Source organism: Panthera tigris, chromosome B4 (genome assembly GCF_018350195.1).
Source record: "Panthera tigris isolate Pti1 chromosome B4, P.tigris_Pti1_mat1.1, whole genome shotgun sequence".
NCBI lineage: Eukaryota > Metazoa > Chordata > Mammalia > Carnivora > Felidae > Panthera > Panthera tigris.
Genome location: NC_056666.1, coordinates 27,579,582 through 27,597,105, shown reverse-complemented (window position 1 = coordinate 27,597,105; position 17,524 = coordinate 27,579,582). Strand labels below are relative to the sequence as shown.

The 17,524-nt window shown below is 47.5% G+C and overlaps 1 protein-coding gene across 1 annotated transcript in view; it reads right to left on the bottom strand.

The window, feature by feature from the left end:
* The window catches only part of SVIL (supervillin), a 104,243-nt gene that overhangs the window by 13,563 nt on the left and 73,156 nt on the right, over window positions 1-17,524 (bottom strand). Inside the window, 10 exon segments of the mRNA XM_042991325.1 lie at window positions 4,548-4,824; window positions 5,167-5,311; window positions 7,985-8,160; window positions 9,762-9,793; window positions 9,796-9,906; window positions 10,026-10,173; window positions 10,748-10,884; window positions 12,379-12,534; window positions 14,090-14,262; window positions 16,575-16,752. Of these exon segments, the coding sequence (XP_042847259.1) occupies window positions 4,548-4,824; window positions 5,167-5,311; window positions 7,985-8,160; window positions 9,762-9,793; window positions 9,796-9,906; window positions 10,026-10,173; window positions 10,748-10,884; window positions 12,379-12,534; window positions 14,090-14,262; window positions 16,575-16,752 (1,533 nt within the window).

The following is a 17,524-nucleotide window of genomic DNA, read 5'->3' as shown; positions in this document are numbered from 1 at the left end:
ACCCAAGAGCAGGCACGGGAAGCTAATTGGTCAAGTGGCCATTTTGAAAAGGCAGTATTTCAGACCTCAGCTCGCTACTTTTCGGTATATACCGCACTCCGGTCTCCTCTCGTTCATTCAACAACCGCTCTCCGAGCACCCACAGTGTGCCCGGGGCCTCCTCGGGATACCAGAGCTATAATGAGAGGACGGCCCCCCTGCTTTCATCCTAACAGACATGAGCAAGACAGTTCCAGACGGTTGATAAGTGCTCTGAGGATGACAGACGGGGCTGTGACATGGGGCAGGGTGAGTGCTAATAGGATTCCCTGTTGAACGAAGGCCTCTCTGAGGAGGTGACAATGACAAGGTGACAGGGACTGCAGGCAGACCCTTCTGGAACGAATGAGGTCAGGAGAGTGAGCTGTTACCCTCAGATGCCTGCCTGGGTGGTCCCAGAAAGTGATGGGCAACAGTGGGAGAACGCAGGTTATAACACCCACGCTTGTTGAAAATTAAAGATAATAACTAGGTTCTCTGGTTCTCTGTTAACCCAGTTTTTCCCAGCGCCAGTCCCATTTACAAAATCACAGTTATCTTGAGGTTTGAAGGTAAGAAGAAAGCTCATTTATTTTAAGTTCTCGAGAGGCCAGGGTCATATTTATTTGATTTTTTGGCCTTTTAGCAAAGTACTGTGTACATAGTTTCCATAAATGATCATAATAATTCTTGACAGCGCTTTGCTTAAGCACAACATTTAGCGCCATCTCTTGTGGACCTGAACTGGTCAAGTTGGTGTATCTTTTATTAAATGTTTATTTTGAGAGAGAGAGAGAGAGAGAGAGAGAGAGAGAGCGCGCGCGCGCGAGAGCGCGCGCGCGCGCACACGCATCGAGGAGGGGGAGGGGCAGAGAAAGAGGTTGAGAGTTGGATGCTTAAGGGACTGAGCCACCCAGGCACCTCAAGTTTGTGTATTTTTAATGGATAGGCTATGCATATTCACAATTAGTTTGGAAGCCACTCCATTGAAATTTCTGCTAATTTAGATAGAACAAAAGTTTGTCTTTGATTAGCAATCCCACTCTTCAAAGTAGTGAAAATTAGTCATGTCAGCTGGGGAAAGATGTGCTTAAAACAGGTCACAGAAGTTGATATATATCTTGAAATCTGTTAGCACGTAAGTACATTGTATAAATATATATTCAGGCTTAAATAACCAGTGTTTTACCATCTAACATTCTAATGTGGACTTCAGTATATATATCTAAAATAGAATTATTTCCTTAAAATATCTCATAATAGTTTTCAGCAATTTTCTTCAATATGCACAAATTTATTACTATATACAACTTAATTTTTAGTTCATTTATTTTTAATTTTAGCAAAGTAAAGATTAAACTTTCATCGGTAAGAATTTACGGACTGTGACCTTTATTTCACTTTTTATATTTTTTTAATGTTTGTTTATTTTTGAGAGACAGGGAGACTGAGCACAAGTGGGGGGGGGGGCAGAGAGAGAGAGAAGACACAGAATCCAAAGCAGGCTCCAGGCTCTGAGCTGTCAGCACAGAGCCCAAAGTGGGGCTCAACATGAACCAATGAGATCATGACCTGAGCCAAAGTCTGACGCTTTACCCACTGAGCCACCCAGGCGCCCCCCGACTGTAACCTTAAATAGCCTTGAGCAGATGGCTGATTTAAAGTGTTGATGGGGGTGCCTGGGTGGCTCAGTCGGTTGACTGTCTGACTCTTCAGTTTGGCTCAGGTCATCATCTCACAGTCGTGAGATTGAGCCCCACGTCAGGCTCTGTGCTGACAGGGCAGAACCTGCTTTGGATTCTCTCTCTCCCTCTCTCTTTCTCTGCCCCATGCACCCTCCCATCAAAATAAATAAGTAAACTTAAAAAAAATTAAGTGTTCATGCATTATGTCTAAAAATACTTTCAAGAGGACGTTTGTGACCAGTCGTCGTGTTTAAGAGTAACAGGGAACCACGGTTTGAAGAACTGCTCAGGGTCAAACGGTCTTGCTGCAGAACCCCATTTACTACCCACTGCGGCCTCCGGTCTCCCGTCCCTGGAGCCCCGGTTCGCTTCTCCAGGAGCTTCTCTGTGTACCTGTGCACCTGGCTAGTGTCCACCAAGAGGACGGCTGTCCTGTTTCTACAGCTGCTGGTGTCTGCTGACCTTGTCCCAGAAGAGCCTCCCGAGCTCCAAGTTCTATGTCCTGTTTGCACGTGCAGCTGTGGAGTAGGAGTGATGAGGAGCTAGACTGTGGTCACCGAGGGGCCACTGTTAATGCCATTGTGCTATGCTTCTCTGCTCCCAGAGGGACCGTCTGGAATCGGAATGCTCCCTGCTCTGACTTAATGCTCTGCAGCTGGACCCCTTCAAAGCTGTAACTTGGCTCATAACGATGCTGCTGGAGCTGGCTGCGAGATGTGCGCTGTGTTTACTGGAAGAAACACAGAAAGTACTTTCCTGGGCCAAATCATTACTTCTTAGGCGGCCTCCAACAGAGTAGTCTATGAAGGCCTCAGAAATCTGATTACTTTTTTTTTAATTAATTCATGTCGATATCGTTTTATTCATTTATTTCCTATTACTTCTTTTTATAACTAACAGCTCAGGTAAGGAGATGAGTGAATTTCAAATTCTATTGCTCCTTTGTCTTGTTTTGTAAAACATGCAGTTTCCTCTCTGTATTTAAGGAAGGGGAGCTATGTATGCTTTCAAAGCTGGTCCTTAACGTTCCCTGCTGCACAACACCGAAGGTTAGTGGATTCCCACCCGCCAAATCCCCTCTTACTGCCTTTATTGCCAACACGCGGCACGGATGGTTACTGCAGCTGGACAACTGCACCACCCCAAGGAGCAGAGACTCGCAATAGCGACTCTTTGGGAAGGACGCTTATTTTGGGGAGACTCATGTTATCTCATCTTCAAGGTAAATACAGCAATTTTGCTTTCGGGGCTGAGGACATCAGTGACGATTATTTCCCGTACCTTGTGAGCATGTGCCAGGCCCTGTGCTAAATTGGACACTTACCAGATTATAATAATCTCTGAGCGGGGCATCATCATCAGACCGAGGCTCAGACAGGTTACGTCCCTTCACCCACCTTGCATGGCTGGTACGTAGGGCCTGAGAGAAGATTCAGACCCAGGCTGCACGGTCCCCGGGCCTGTGCCCTTTCCTCCCAGCCACATGGCCTCCTTATGAAAGGGAAAGGGGCTTTCAGTGTCCTAATCTGGTCTCTCCTAGCTGGGTGACTTCAGACAGGTAACAACTGTGGTGTCCTGTTCCTCACTGAGAAATTGGCATCATGATGTAATACGTCTCAGAGCCACTGGGAGGCACTCAACTCGAGTGTGCAGCAAAACCCCCAGTGCTGTGCCTCCTGGGCTGTGTGGACCTCCGGGCCCGCAGCACCCCGGACAGCTCTGGGCAAGACTGCCTCCTGCCCTGCCTGGCGATGCCCCACACTGGCTGCCCACGGGCGGTGTGCTGGGCTTCCTCCAAGGCAGCAGGGTCAATCTCAGAGACCCCGGCTCTCCTCCGGAATGACGGGCTTACCTCTTCCCCCACTTGCCTTATTGTCATTTATTATGTGCTTTCGGAAGGTAGGGTCTCACATATTTACTTAGCCCCTAACGTAAGTGTCTATATGTAGAGTAGGTGCTCCAGTAAATGCTGCCGGGTGATTAACAGACTTATTTCTGATACATTAGGAAGGAAATCATATGGTTCTCAGTCTGCGGGTATCTGATGAGCAGACAGCAGCCTTCATCCCCGGGAGCTCCAGGGCAGCCACACCCTGGCAGCAAAGCGGCTTTCAAGGGGTGAAGAAACGCTCAGGAGTTGAATGTCAAAATCACAGCGTTGTGACAGATCCTCCCAAATGGTGGGGCGGAGGGACACTGCAGAGGACTGGCTCCTTGTTGGCAAGGAGAAGGGGTTCTCTCTCCAAAGCACACTGGCTTTCCTCCCTCACCCCCTCTAGCACAGAGCATACAACGGACCGTTTCGCTGAGCATTTCACCGACAGGAACCACGCGCAGTTTTGACTGTGTATTTATTCTACCAGATCCACAAAGCCGGTTCGTGCTCTCAGCCTCAGAGGAAACAGCTTCTTTTATTTTTAATAAATCTTTTGTGCATAACTACACCATTTGGTTCCAGTTCGAAATCATCCAGATATACTTTACTTCAGACTTTAATTTAAGCAGCAGACAGCCACATGGTAAGTATCATTTGGAGGCAAATCATCACTTTCCTAGAAAACCTCTGGGGACGGGGAGGGGGCGGGAACGAGGGTAGCAGAGAAACCGTAACGTGCATGTTTAATTTCTATAAGGAAACACAACCTTCCTTAGCAATGCTAGGGCGTCGGGACCCATCTATAAAGTTTAATAAGGGGTTCTCCAAGCGAACGGTCAGATCGGCACATTCTCTGCGGCCGAAGGCAGGGGCGCACACAGGGAATGGCTTCTAGTGGTGCCAGACTCGCAGCCGCAGAGCTGGGGCCGCCCCGTGTCAGTGTGAAGAAGACAGAAGTGCTCACTGACCTGCGGTGCTCACCATGTACTTCCACTTGACCACATAGGCATCTCCCTCGTGGAACTGCCCGATGCTCTGTTTGGGGAGCCGGCTGTAGTCAAACTCTAGGATGTGCCAGACATCCACAGAGACACTGGTGATCTCAAACTGCCTCCTGTCGTCCCCTTCTACCAGGCCATAGCCACGGCCAATGTTCACCCCGTCCAGCACCGTGCTGGTGGTGGTCTGGGGCACCGGCACCATGCGCGCGACATCGTACGCCTTGGCTTCGGCCCGAGGATCTTCCTATGGGGGAAGGTGACAAGGCTGGCTCAGTGGCCTGTTTCTACAGCCGTTTCCTGCCACGCTCACTGCTGTTTCGCTGGTAGACTTTCCAGCTCTGTCTCAGCGTTTAACTGCGTTTTGGGGAAAGACTGCGGAGGCCTGAATACCCATCCCACAGCAGTGAACGGGACACCTAAAAGCTGGGGACACAAACTGGACTACTTCACCTCCTGGAGGTAGAATATAATTGGACACCCGTTTGCTGATCTCCCAGTAAACCCTGGGAAGGCTTTACCTTCGAGGCCTCTTTTGTCAGGACCTAAACCAAAGGCCTGAGGTTTGAGTCTAGATTACCAGAAATACCTTTTGCTGGGCAAGTTCGCTGGCGTTCTTCTCATTAGGTCTCTTCAGTTCAGTCCAATCGAGAAATTTCTCTTTGAACAAAATGGTTTCATTGTGTTCTGTAAGTCTCCCGAATATTGCCCAGTCGGGCCGCCCCTGTCCTTTTCTGCGAAGGTGGGTGGGTGGGGGAGTAGACAGGAGAAGAACCAAAGTTAAGCCATGGGAAAACAAAGGAAAGGAATGGAAAACACACACACGTGGCTAGTGAACACAACTCATGATACATTAGTGGTATACAGAACGCATGGTCTGTTTTGTCAGATAAGTGACATTTTAGTCTTTCGGTCTGAATCCTCGCAGGGAATCGATGCTCCTGAATGTGGGGTGAATCGTGTCAGGTCTGGACTTCCCTTTCATACTAGCAGATTCTTGCGTTTGGGATCCCCTGGGGGCAGCACACCAGACTGGGAGCTGGGAAAAGGCAGGAGCCACACACATGCCTTCCTTGCCTGTGTCATGTGCTCAGGGTCGCCTGCAAGGGCTCCCCAATTTTCTGTCTCATTAGCGAATGGACGGGAGGAAGGCACAGCTCACCCTGAATTCTCTGTTAAGTCCTCTTACAACGAAGCTCTCTGGTCTCCGGGAGCAGAGGAAATTCTCCTCCGTTACTACAATGAGCATACTTTCATAGAGCATAAAGTGAATTTCCACATATTCATTTCGAGGCCACCAGACACGACAGCAGGAAGGGAGAGCACGAGGACACAGAACAGGAAGTGGCACAGCCCAACCTGGAGGCCTCCTGCTACGGCCTCAGGATTTCAGAATTTGAAACTGCTTGGAACGCTGATCAGGCAGAGGAAGGCAGGGTTGAGGAAATAAATACACGCTGAAGCGGGTTCGCGCAGGTATCGCCCATCCTTCCAAATCGCTCTTTGGCTGCGAACGGAGACCGGGCTGCATACACCCCGCGAGCCTGATGAGCAGTGCTTCTGGGGCCTGCTGCCGCCCCTGCCCATCACTTCCTGTCTCGTCACGACTATGGCTTCTGAAGTCACCCCCACGGCACATCAGGGAGAGGGCCCGTTCGGAGGGAGACCGCCCGGGGAGGCCACGGCATTCTAACACCCCCACCTCGTACTCTCGCGGGACTCTAGGAACCAAGTACCGGCAACTAAGGAGGATTCAGGACTCCCTTGCAAGGCTGTGGCCTTTAACAGCAAATGTCTGAATGACCATCTTTGGTATGGAGTCCACTCTGCAGACTTGCTAGGATGTCTATAGACAGCACTTGCTTTCAGCTTTAGACATGGATTCTTTCTGGTGGGAGTTGAGCAAGCAGGGGAGGCGGTGGGTTGCAGGGTAAAGGGGAAGCTGAGAGCTCCAGGGGGTGAGCTTCTTCCTGCCTCCTCCTCTGCTAAGGAAGGGCTGGGTGCTTAATCTTGGCTGTACCTTACAACCCTTGAGGAGCTCTTAAGACCTACTGACATACAAGCCCCACCCGACGTGAACTGAGAACACATCTTTGGGGCTGGGCCTGGCGTGTACATTTTTGTAAAGCTCCTTGGGCGATTCTGATCTGGGACATGTTGAAAACCAGTGGGTTAGGCGCTGACTCATCTACTCCCACATCTGTGATTATCTCACTGCTATATATGTTATCTATCATATGGATTTTGTGCTTTGGCGTTATTGTTTCTTTTAGTACATCAAATAAAATACTCTTTTCCACCTTGGCTTCATTCCTTTAAACACCAGTTGTTACAGGACTACTTTGACGTTAAATGTGCATTTCGTTAAAACGGATTTGAAAACTTCATCTACGTTGACATAATTTTTTATTGTTTTTATAATAATAAAATCAATATTTGATTTTAAAAGAAAACTAGGTGGGGAAGTTGCAACTGGTAGACTAGATCAATGCAAAATATTAAGACCCAGCTGCATGATACCCAATGTTTGCTCTCTGTTGTTAGGTTAGAAATAGATGTGCCACCAATTATATGGCACACATAATTTAAAAGCACTCCCCCCCCCCCCCCCCGGCAGTAAAGAAAAACAACAGCCCTTGGCATATAAGAATTATTTTTCTTATGATTGTGTTTCTTAGAGTTTGTGCGTATTCTGCTGATTTGCCAAAATTATTTTTTTTTAATGTTTATTTTTGAGAGAGTGTGAGCGGGGGAGGGGCAGAGAGAGGCGGGGACAGATGATCTGAATCAGGCTCTGCACCGACAAGGGGCTCGAACTCAGGAGCCATGAGATCATGACCTGAGCTGAAGTTGGACGCTTAACCGACTGAGCCACCCAGGCATCCCCAAAATTACTTTTTTAAAATAGTCCAGTACACTGTAGGAAATATTAAAACTACAGTCATTATTTCAGTACAACACCTTCCCCCTCACTCTCTGTCCCCCAAAAGGCATAAACATCATCTACTGCCAAACAAATGGTAAATCGTGGAAGCTACGCTGGAAAGGTGTGAAATGAGAAGGAAAAATGTTGCTTTTGCCCCTTCAGATCCATGGCTGAATTCCAGATCCTGGGAAGCTTTTCAGATCAGCATGTAATTTGCTTAAACAATTGCTACTCATCTGCCAGGGCAGCACCTGGAAGACTGCAGGTGGGAACAATTTGCGTGCCTCCAGACACAGACTAGAATGCAGCGTCCATATTTCTGTTGCAGTTAGGCGAGAGCTAAAAGAAATGCTCTTTTTGTGAATATACAGGGTACCGCCTGCAGTCAGTTATGAAAAGGAAAGCCTTTGGAGAGCCACAGTAGGTGAGCACAGTGGGAATCCCCTGGCCCTTCCCCACCTTCAGCAGATGCCCGGAATACCTGGGAATAAGCGGATTGCACTCTCCAGGGTCCAGGGGGTTGATGTCACAGTTCTCGTAATCAAAGGTGCCATTCCATAAATGCTTTGCCAGCTGGAAAGCTATTTTCCGTTGTGCTAACGTGACTTCTTTTCCATGCCACACGTACACTTCACTACCGAAATCAAACACCAGTACCTGGGGAAACGGCACAGAAGATGGAGTTAATGCCAAAGCCATGCTCCAGGTGAACCACGGTCTCTGCGGACACTGAGTTGAGCGGGTGAGGATACAAACCCTAATGGAGCCATCAGTGCAAACATAAAAAGATCCAGGGGTGGACCAGCTGGCTCTGCCCTGCTCCCCTAGTCTCTACCCTGCAGGTGGGATTTCCACCTTGTCCTGAACTCTCCAACTCTGTAACACCCCTCATTCATAAAAACAGTTATTTGGCTATGACTTCCTGTCTTCTTTTCTTCTTCCTTGTCTCCCTCCTTTGTTCATTCATTCACTTAGCATATATACAGGTCTTCTCACATGCCAGGCACTGAGGACCAGTGAGGTCTTCTCTCCTCTGTTCAGTTCCAACACCCTCAAAGGGAGAGACCATATCATATTTATGTTTACAGTAGGGATTTACGAAGTGTTTGCTGAATGAATACGTGAATGTAATGCTATTTCTTATTTCCATGCCGTTGGTTTATTCTATTCTTTCTTCCTAGAATAATTTCTTCCTTCATGTCCAGCCATCCAAATCCTACTCAACTCCCAACCAGGCTCAATTTCACCTTCTCTTTAAAACTACTCCCGATTATTTCTTCCCTGTGATTTTTGTTCTCATTTAAATGCCCATATCTATCACACACTCCATCTAGGTCTGGATTACATCCTTTCTAGTACTCCTCTATTCAATGAAACTTAAGGTTCTCTTGTGTCTTCCACTTTTTTCTCAACATGTGCAATACAGAAGGGTAATGACGATGTATGTACTTAGTAAATATTTCCCAGCGTGAGAGAAAAAATCTAGTACATCACTTGGCAAACCCAAATTATATATACATGCATCTGTTATTCCTGAAACTTCAAGACTGCAAAAATATAATGTTCATAGAAAAGCAAGAGATAGGGCTAAGGAGTATTTATATTTTATTCCCTGTTTATATTGAGATATAATTGACATACGGCACAGCATAAGTGTAAGGTATAAGGCATAATGACTTGACTTATATAAACTGTGAAATGATCACCACAATAAGTTAACATCCAGCACCTCATACAGACACAAAAGGAAAAAAATACAAAAAGAAAATATGAAAAAAAAGGAAAAAAAATTACATTTTGCCTAAAACAGAAAAGGCTTCAACGATCCATGACCCCTCTGAACAATATTCTGAATTCTATATTTGTATTTAACATGGCAGCAAGGGTTTGAATTCACAAGTAAATATCCCTTAAAAATATGCCACTGTTCAGGGCGCCTGGGTAGCTCAGTCAGTTAAGCGCCTCTTGTTTCGGCTCAGGTCACGATCCCAGGGTTCGTGAGTTCAAGCATCGCATCCGGGCTCTGCGCTGACAGCACGGATCCTGCTTGGGATTCTTCCTCCCTCTCTCTGCCCCTCCCTGACTTGTGTGCTGTCTCTCAAAATAAATAAATAAAAACTTAAAAATAAATAAATAAATGTCACTGTTCAACAACAGGCACTAACACTGGCCAGCGCAAATCGGGCGCTTACTATCTGTTTTATTGGGCAGCCCCGTGCAAAGGGTTTCTCAGTGAGGGTGGTGCCCGGGCACTGTACCTCTTTTGACTGTAGAAGGGAGCACTTTGGAATTTTCCCCAGTAGTCGTCATCAGGAACAAGTTTGTCATCCATCAGACGGTAAATGCAGTTTGTTTCAATGATGGCTGTCTCATAAAGTTCGTCTTCTTTTGGGTCTCCGGCGGCTTTGGGAGGAGAACGATAAGACAGTCTGACATTTTACACTGAAAAGTGGCTGGTTTAGAAGAACGAAGTAGGGGGGAAGAAAAGTCTCGTGATTCTCTGAAATACAGTAAACTCTTACACTGGTAACTGGTTTGGCCACCCAGAAGCTTCCAGAAGTCTTTGGCTGCATGAGTGTGTGTATTAATTCCTTCTTCGATAGTTTGGATATAAGTAGCTCTACAACCAAGTTCCCTCTTTGTCTGAATTAAGCCCGCAAGTTCTGAGGCCTGGAAAAAAGGAGGAACACAGTTACCTGGGTAGACAAGCCTGTGGCTAGGGGGGAAGGGAGAAATGGTGGGTCTGCGAGGAAAACCAGGTGACCACAGGGGCTGCAGGCTCTGGTTGTTGGCTATTTTTGGCAAGGTGGAGAAAACATACGGGGGGTACAATTCTCTAGAGCAACAGCTCTTTGTTTTCAAATCTAAGAGATGGCTTGTGGAGTTTTTGATAAATGCCCACTCTCTGGGCTTCTCCCCAGGAGATGCTCATTCAGTAAGTCTGAGGTAGCACTTCACAGATACCTGGAACAAACAGCTTTGAAGTGATACGCCAGTTCCTTTCACACGGAATAGGACTTAAAATCTGGAGAGAAGGGCCAGAATCCTTCCAAAACATCCCACTCAAGCAAGTACCTAATGATTACTTGTTTGAGAGACATTCAGCAAAAGAAATACTACCCATCCCTTCTCACTCGATTTCGCATCTGAGAAGCCCTTGTAATGATCTAGCAACTGTGGAACATTCTATCGGGCGTGCAAAGGAGATGCTTAACGGAACAGTTTTTATTTTTCAGATACCAACCTTTGCCTTTTCTATGACATTTGCAAACTCTCCTACCCACAGGAAGCAGTGATGGGGAGAGAGCAGGAGGAAGCAGTCCCCGCTGTTGAGCGACGAAGCTCGAGGTTCAACCAGTCGTGTCTGCACGTGTCTTCTTCCTGTGAGGCGGGAGGCAAAGAGTCACCATCTTCCCAGACAGGAGACCTCTCCAAGCCACAGGAAGGACCAGGAAGCACCTCTGCTACAGACTTCCGCAATTCTAAAGACTCTTGTCTACCAATACCAATTCCGTGATGCGGGCTGGTGGAAGGGGGTTTCGAATGTTGGCCTTAGAGGTCACTCTCCCTTGCCAGTGTTAGGACACCCACTGGCGTCCTTTTACAGCACGTGTGTGGATTAATCAAGTTCCCTCCTCCAGGAAAGTTAGCAAACATGTTCCTTTTCCCTCTGTAACTCCTCTCCCCGTCTCTTTCTCTCGGCGTGGCCCATCTCCTACATTTCATACCCTCTGCCAGCCGTGCTGCAGGTGAGGACATGCCTTCACACAGCATCTTCCTCCTGGGGGCTTTCATGCCACACCGAGGGCAGTCTTAGCGGGGATCAGCTAGGAGGGAAGCACTGCTTTGTGCTGCTTTCCACACCTTCTCCTGAGTGGCCGTTGATTTAGACCTCTCCACAGTCATACGGACCGTGCTGTCTCTGGGACAGTGCAAGTCTGAGACAGCGCAAGTCTCAGAACTTGGGAAAAGAGGGTTATTTGTGCTTGTGGCACATCCTCCAAATGCACTGAAAAGGCCGGTGCAGAAACACACGGGACACCCCCAGTGAAGGATATTTCGTCCATCCTCCCCTCACTGATTACTCTAGCAGTTGTCACTCGTCCCTCCTCCTAGCCTGCAGCTTCTCTGGTTGTCTCCCTTGCCAGTGACAGAGGGGGTGTTGGAGTGGAATCCTGGTCGCCTTCACTTGCCTCTGCTGTCCCTGGATTCCTTCTCCAAGAACCTGTGTCTCTCCTTCTGGCCCACGCTGACCTCACTTACCTCAGCCAGGAGAACTGAGTGGAGAGAGCCACCACGAAGGCTGAGGGGGCATCTGGAGCTTCATGACAGTGTGGAGGCGGGGCTCACGGGGCTAGGGGAGGCAGCAGCGGAAGCTGAGCTTCTAGAATGGGAGAGACCTGGGGGCAAATCCAGCCCTGCTACTCGACGGCGGCTGTGACCCCAATCAGGTCACTAACCTCTCGAAGCCTCAGTGGACAGAGTATCTCCCACCTCAAGGGATCTTGAGGACCTCAAAGAGCATACGTTCCCTTCTGCTCACAGTCAGGACTTCTGACGTCACCAGACTAAAACCCCTGGTCAACGTGCGATTCCTCTGTGCTGCTTTTATCTCATTTATTTTTTTTAAAGTGATTTTTTAATTTTTTTAAACCTTTATTTATTTTTGAGAGAGAGAGACAAAGTGTGAGCAGGGGAGGAGCAGAGAGAGAGGTAGACACGGAATCTGAAGCAGGCTCCAGGCTCCGAGCTGTCAGCACAGAGCCCGAAGCGGGGCTCTAACTCACGAACTGTGAGATCATGACCTGAGCTGAAGCCAGACGCTCAACCGACTGAGCCACCCAGGCACCCCTCCTCCGTGGTGCTTTTAAATACCTTTAATCTGTAACAGCATCAGCTTCTTGTAGGGCACCGCGCTGTTGTTGGAATTCTGTTCGGTCAGGTTGACGCTCCGCAGGCTGACGTTGCTGAAGTTTTCTTTACTGGCTAAACCTGCCAGGGTGACTTCTGAGAAGTTGGAGTTGGAGGACACTGGGAGGGTTGAATAAGGAAACAGTGTGGGGGTGGGGCGCGGGGGAGCAAGACGGGCAGGTGAAAGGACAATGTTTACAATCAGAGATTCAGAACCGACTACCTTTCTCTTTGAAACTTAATCCTGCGGGGGAGAACGTGCCCAGGTTTGGTTGCCTATGCAGTTCGGTGTTGAGTCACCGTACCAGGGTTTAACCCTGTATTGGAGCAGACACACGTCGCACCTCGCCTTGCAGAGAGACAAGAATTGAGAGACAACGTGGACCAACTGCTGTACTATAAAATCAGGAGCTGGACTCGTGTGTTGCACTTCCACTGAAAGCTGTTATAACTCCTAACAATCTTTAGATGTTAATGCAAATGCACCCCAAGGAAAACCACGAGACGTATTTTAACAAAAGTCTCTATACGTAGGCACTCCGTAGGGATGGCTTAGTCCTAATCTTTCTCCTGGAGGCAAAATGACCAATTAGCTGATCTCCTGAGGTCTTCCGCCCCAGGATTAAGACTGTAATAACAAGATGCTGGGTTTTCCATGGCACCAACAGATGTGTACGTGACATGTGTCTATCGTCACAAAGCTATCCCCAAGCCCCCAAGAGTGGAGGTAGAGGAAACGTACCTAAAGTTTGTGCCAGCAAGCCTTTATTTCTTTAACCGATTGTTTAAAAAAAAAAAAAAAAGTGTATGTGCTAGAGAGAAATTCAGCAAATTGTTTTGCTGGGATTAGGCTCTTTCTCGCGCTACTTGACAATTGGTATGGCATCGCGGTTTTGACATATGTTCTCTTAGTCAATCAGTTACAACGAAAAGACTCAACCCTTTTGTGTAAATACTGTGTCTCTAAGAAAAACTTCAGGAAGTAGGTTTATGAGTGCTGAAGGAAAATAACAATTATAGCGAGAATATTCAAACTGGCAAGACTGTGTATGCCATTAGCTCCACCAAGAAAACCACTGTTTCAGAACTATGGAAGCCCATGTTACCAGGCTGAGCAAAGCGCAGCATGGAGCTCTCTCCTCCCTCCCATTTGCTGCCTCCACCCCCAAGCCCCGGCGCTACCCAACTCATATCCCCAGCTCCGAGGCTCCTGACAGAAGCAATCTGGAAAGCATTGTTTTATGCGTTTAATAATATGAAAATCTAGGATTAGGAAAGGCAGCAGTTTGGGACGTTTTCTCGCGAGAGATCAAATGATTTGCTCTTGAGCAAGATTAAGTGGGGAATGACTACGTTTGGGCTCTGCAGAGCTGAAAATGGGTTCAATTACAAAGCCCAGAAACGTCCTTTTCCAATCTCTTGAAAGAAAAGTCAACCAAGCAGGATAATTTAAATTAACCAAGGGAACAGATGCTCCACGCTGTTAGAATTTCTGGTAAAAGCCTTTAAATTCCAGGCAGGTGTGCACAGCGCATGTGTGTGCAAACTTACTCATTTTTATGTGACGAGTGTCTTTTGAGCACATTATTGGCCTTAGCAAGGCAGAAAAAGAGGATTCAAATCACCTAATCACCAGTTCCAAAGCAGGGGTAGGGTGGTGGTTTCACATACTCACTCTTTTCTACTTTCATCCGCTTTGACTCCATGAAGGCAACGTTTAATCTCTGCTCCGTGTATTCCTGAAGGAGATCTTCTCTGGCTGCCAGCATTTTCAAGGGATTTTTGGAAGCCTGAACCCGGCGCTTGGGCCTTACTGCGCGCTTGTGCTCGGCCACAGAGGAGGTCAACCTGGGGAGCAAAGTGGAGCTGTGACCTCGGTCTGCGTATCATCCACACCTGGTTTATTTGGGGGTCTCTGACCCGAAGCGACAGTCTCTTCAATGTCACTTCCTGATTTTGTTGTAAGTCTTACAACTCCCCCTCCTGCCCGCCATTCCCTGACATGGAGACAGAATCTTGGAGATGGGGATTGATCCAAAATCCCAGAGGCTCTCCCCACACCACGCCCTGTGGTCTCTGCCTGGGGGCACGTCTGGTGCCTCATGGGGCAACTCATTCCATTACTCGATGGCTCTGAAGGGTGGGAAGTTCTTCCCCACCCTCATCAAACCCACGGACTCTTCCTAATTCTCCTGTTGGAATATTACATACATGTACTTCTGTCCCTGGCGAGCCTTTCAGGAATTTACAGCCAGCCCTTGCTTCTCGACTTAATTCTCTTTCCTCCATACTAAACTTTCTCTTGACACAACAGTTTTCCAGTTTCCTTATGAACCCCCACCCTTAACTAGCCTCCTCTCAGCCCTTTGTGCCTTTCTGAAAAATAACCACAACTTTGAAGAGTATGTTGGAATAAAGTAAGTCCACGAAACCAACTGTAACCGCCATACACACACTCAGCTCTCTGGGGCAGAGCAGACACGGGGAGGTGGGTGGGCCAGTCACACGGTTTCCTAACAGATTCTGCTGCTGCTCTCGACTTCCAACTGCACGGTCTCTGTGCTATCGTATAATATATAACATCGTCCTCTGTGTGTGTGTGCATAAACATAGATGTATATATGTTTACATATCATGACTTAAGCAATGACATTTGGGATGGGAGAAGATGAGAAATGGTTAAATAGCCATGTGTGCAAATACATAAAATATCATTTAAAGGTGGGAAATGGAAAATTCTTCATTTAAAAAAATGTTTAAGCTTATTTATTTTGAGAGAGAGAGAGAGAGAGAGAACGCAGATGTGTGCATCAGTGGGGGAGGGACAAAGAGAGAGGGAGAGAGAATCCCACGCAGGCTCCGCGCTGCCAGCGCAGAGCCCGACATGGGGCTCGAACCCATGAACCGTGAGATCGTGACCTGAGCTGAAATTAAGAGTCGACTCAACTACTGAACCACCCATGTGCCCCTGTTCATTTTTTTCTTAAGATAGGAAAAAAAACTGACAAAATGGAAATATGCAACAAATGCATCAGGAGCAGCTTAAGGAAAAATGTAGGATAACCACACAGACTTCTAGAAGAGACTGTCACTCTGACAATTTGTGGGGAATAGACAAATGTGGTCGGTAGCTGTGGGCTTAGCCTGGCCAGCATATATGCTCCCCGGTTTCCGATAAGAGTACCTGGACTCTGGCTCTGGCTCTGAAGGGCATCCAGAGACCAGCTCTGGGGCACTTGGCATCTTCCTGTCCCTTGGCCACAATGACCGCTGTAGGGCTGGGCTCAGACCCTAGAAAATCAAGCCTGGAACCTGTGCTGGAAGGAACAACTGGGAAGAGAAGCAGCCTATGCTGGGGTGGCCATGGAGCCAAAAATTCCACAGCTGGGGTGGGCAACTCCTGCAACGCGGTGATAGCTTGGCTGGAGCAAAGCAGCCCCACGGAAAATGGAAAAGAGAGAGACTTCATTCTGAGGAGCCTCTGGAACCCGAATTCACACCTGCCCTTTTCAGCGAGTGAACCCGTAAATCCCTCCACACCTTTCTTTTGCCACAGTCAGTTTGACTTGGGCTTCTTTCTGGCACCTGCAGTGAAGGAATCCTAACACCATACCTGCTTTCCTGAGGTGGGTTAGCCATGATCTTGTGTTTGAAAAGAGACCCTTGGACATCAGAGAGAAGACTGTCGGGCCTATTAATTTCATAAATTATTGTAAGTTAAATAACACGCTTTACTGATGTTCTAGTTAGTTGTATTAGTTTGAGCCCATGTGATCCAAAATTTTTTCAGAGCGAGAAGTGAAAGGTGTAGAAATCTTTGCTAAATTGAGGGGTGGGGGCAGTATCTAAAAATCTGCAAAACAAGAACCAATTACGTAACAAATCCAGTGACATTATTTTTAACGGGCCAGAGCAAACATGTGTGGCACACGCTGTGTATGCCAGATCTCCTGCGTGGGCACACATTCGCTCTGGAGCGCCCGTGTTTTCCCTACCCCACGGTGCCACGTGGCTGGCTCTGGAGAATAACAATTTGGCTGTAATGAGTTCTAGTCATAGAAGGAGATACAGTGAGAGAAGACCCTCGTGGAAGTGCTGTGTGAAGGCCGAGGTAGGAATCCGATCTCTGTGGGTGAAAGATAGAAACTAAAATAACTCACTTAGGGGCGTAAGGGTCGAAAATGACATCGAAGTCCTCGTCCAGCTCCACGGGGCTTCTCGGTAGAGTGTAGTCCATGCTGCGGTAAAACCTGGCAAAGGTTTCGTCATCGTCCAACTTCATCACCTCTTTAACAGATTTGCCGGTGACCGTGAGTACAGTTTCCTGCATCCCACCAACTATGAACAAGTGCAGCAAATAAATGACGTCAGATTCGTGTAAAAACACTACTCCAACTACGCCTCCCGATAGCTTAAAAATGATTCCCCCCCCCGCCACGTTCCAGGAGTGGAGAAACATGGTAGTGATGCCCAGGGCTCTGTGGATGCTTCCTGGGCCTTATTGGACTCGTTGTGAGAGGACTTCTCGTCTGAAAACAGCTGGCACCATGAGAGCGGTAGGAGGCAGGTACTTGTTCCTTTTGCTACTGGAGGCAGACCCAGCCTCGGCCTAATTCTAGATCAGGAATCGGTAAAAACTTTTTCTGTAAAGGGTCATGTAGTAAATATTTCTGGCTCTGCATGGGAGGCTATATGATGTGTTGCATGCATCGGCTCTGCCGTGCAAAAGTGACTGCTGACAATACCTGAACAAATGAGCATGCTTTCATTCCAATAAAACTTCAGGAACAAAAACAGGTGGAAAGCTGGATTAGTTTACTGACCCCTGGGCTAGATCACAGTCACAGATACATAGTAAGCTTTGAGTTGTTTGAATGTCTTGCCTTGCCAGTTTAGTTATTACATTACACTTTTATGTTTCTGGTATAAAGTACTTTTCTGTATTATTTCCAACCTATTAGGGGGTCACTGTCAATAGTAGTGACTCCTAGTGCTTAGTATTTGATCAGTTTCAAGTACTGGACATTTTTATTAAGAGATGAGGCTATTTCTGCATATTATTCTTTTACTTTGTATACTTCGTGAACTTCTGTATTGAAATATTTATTCA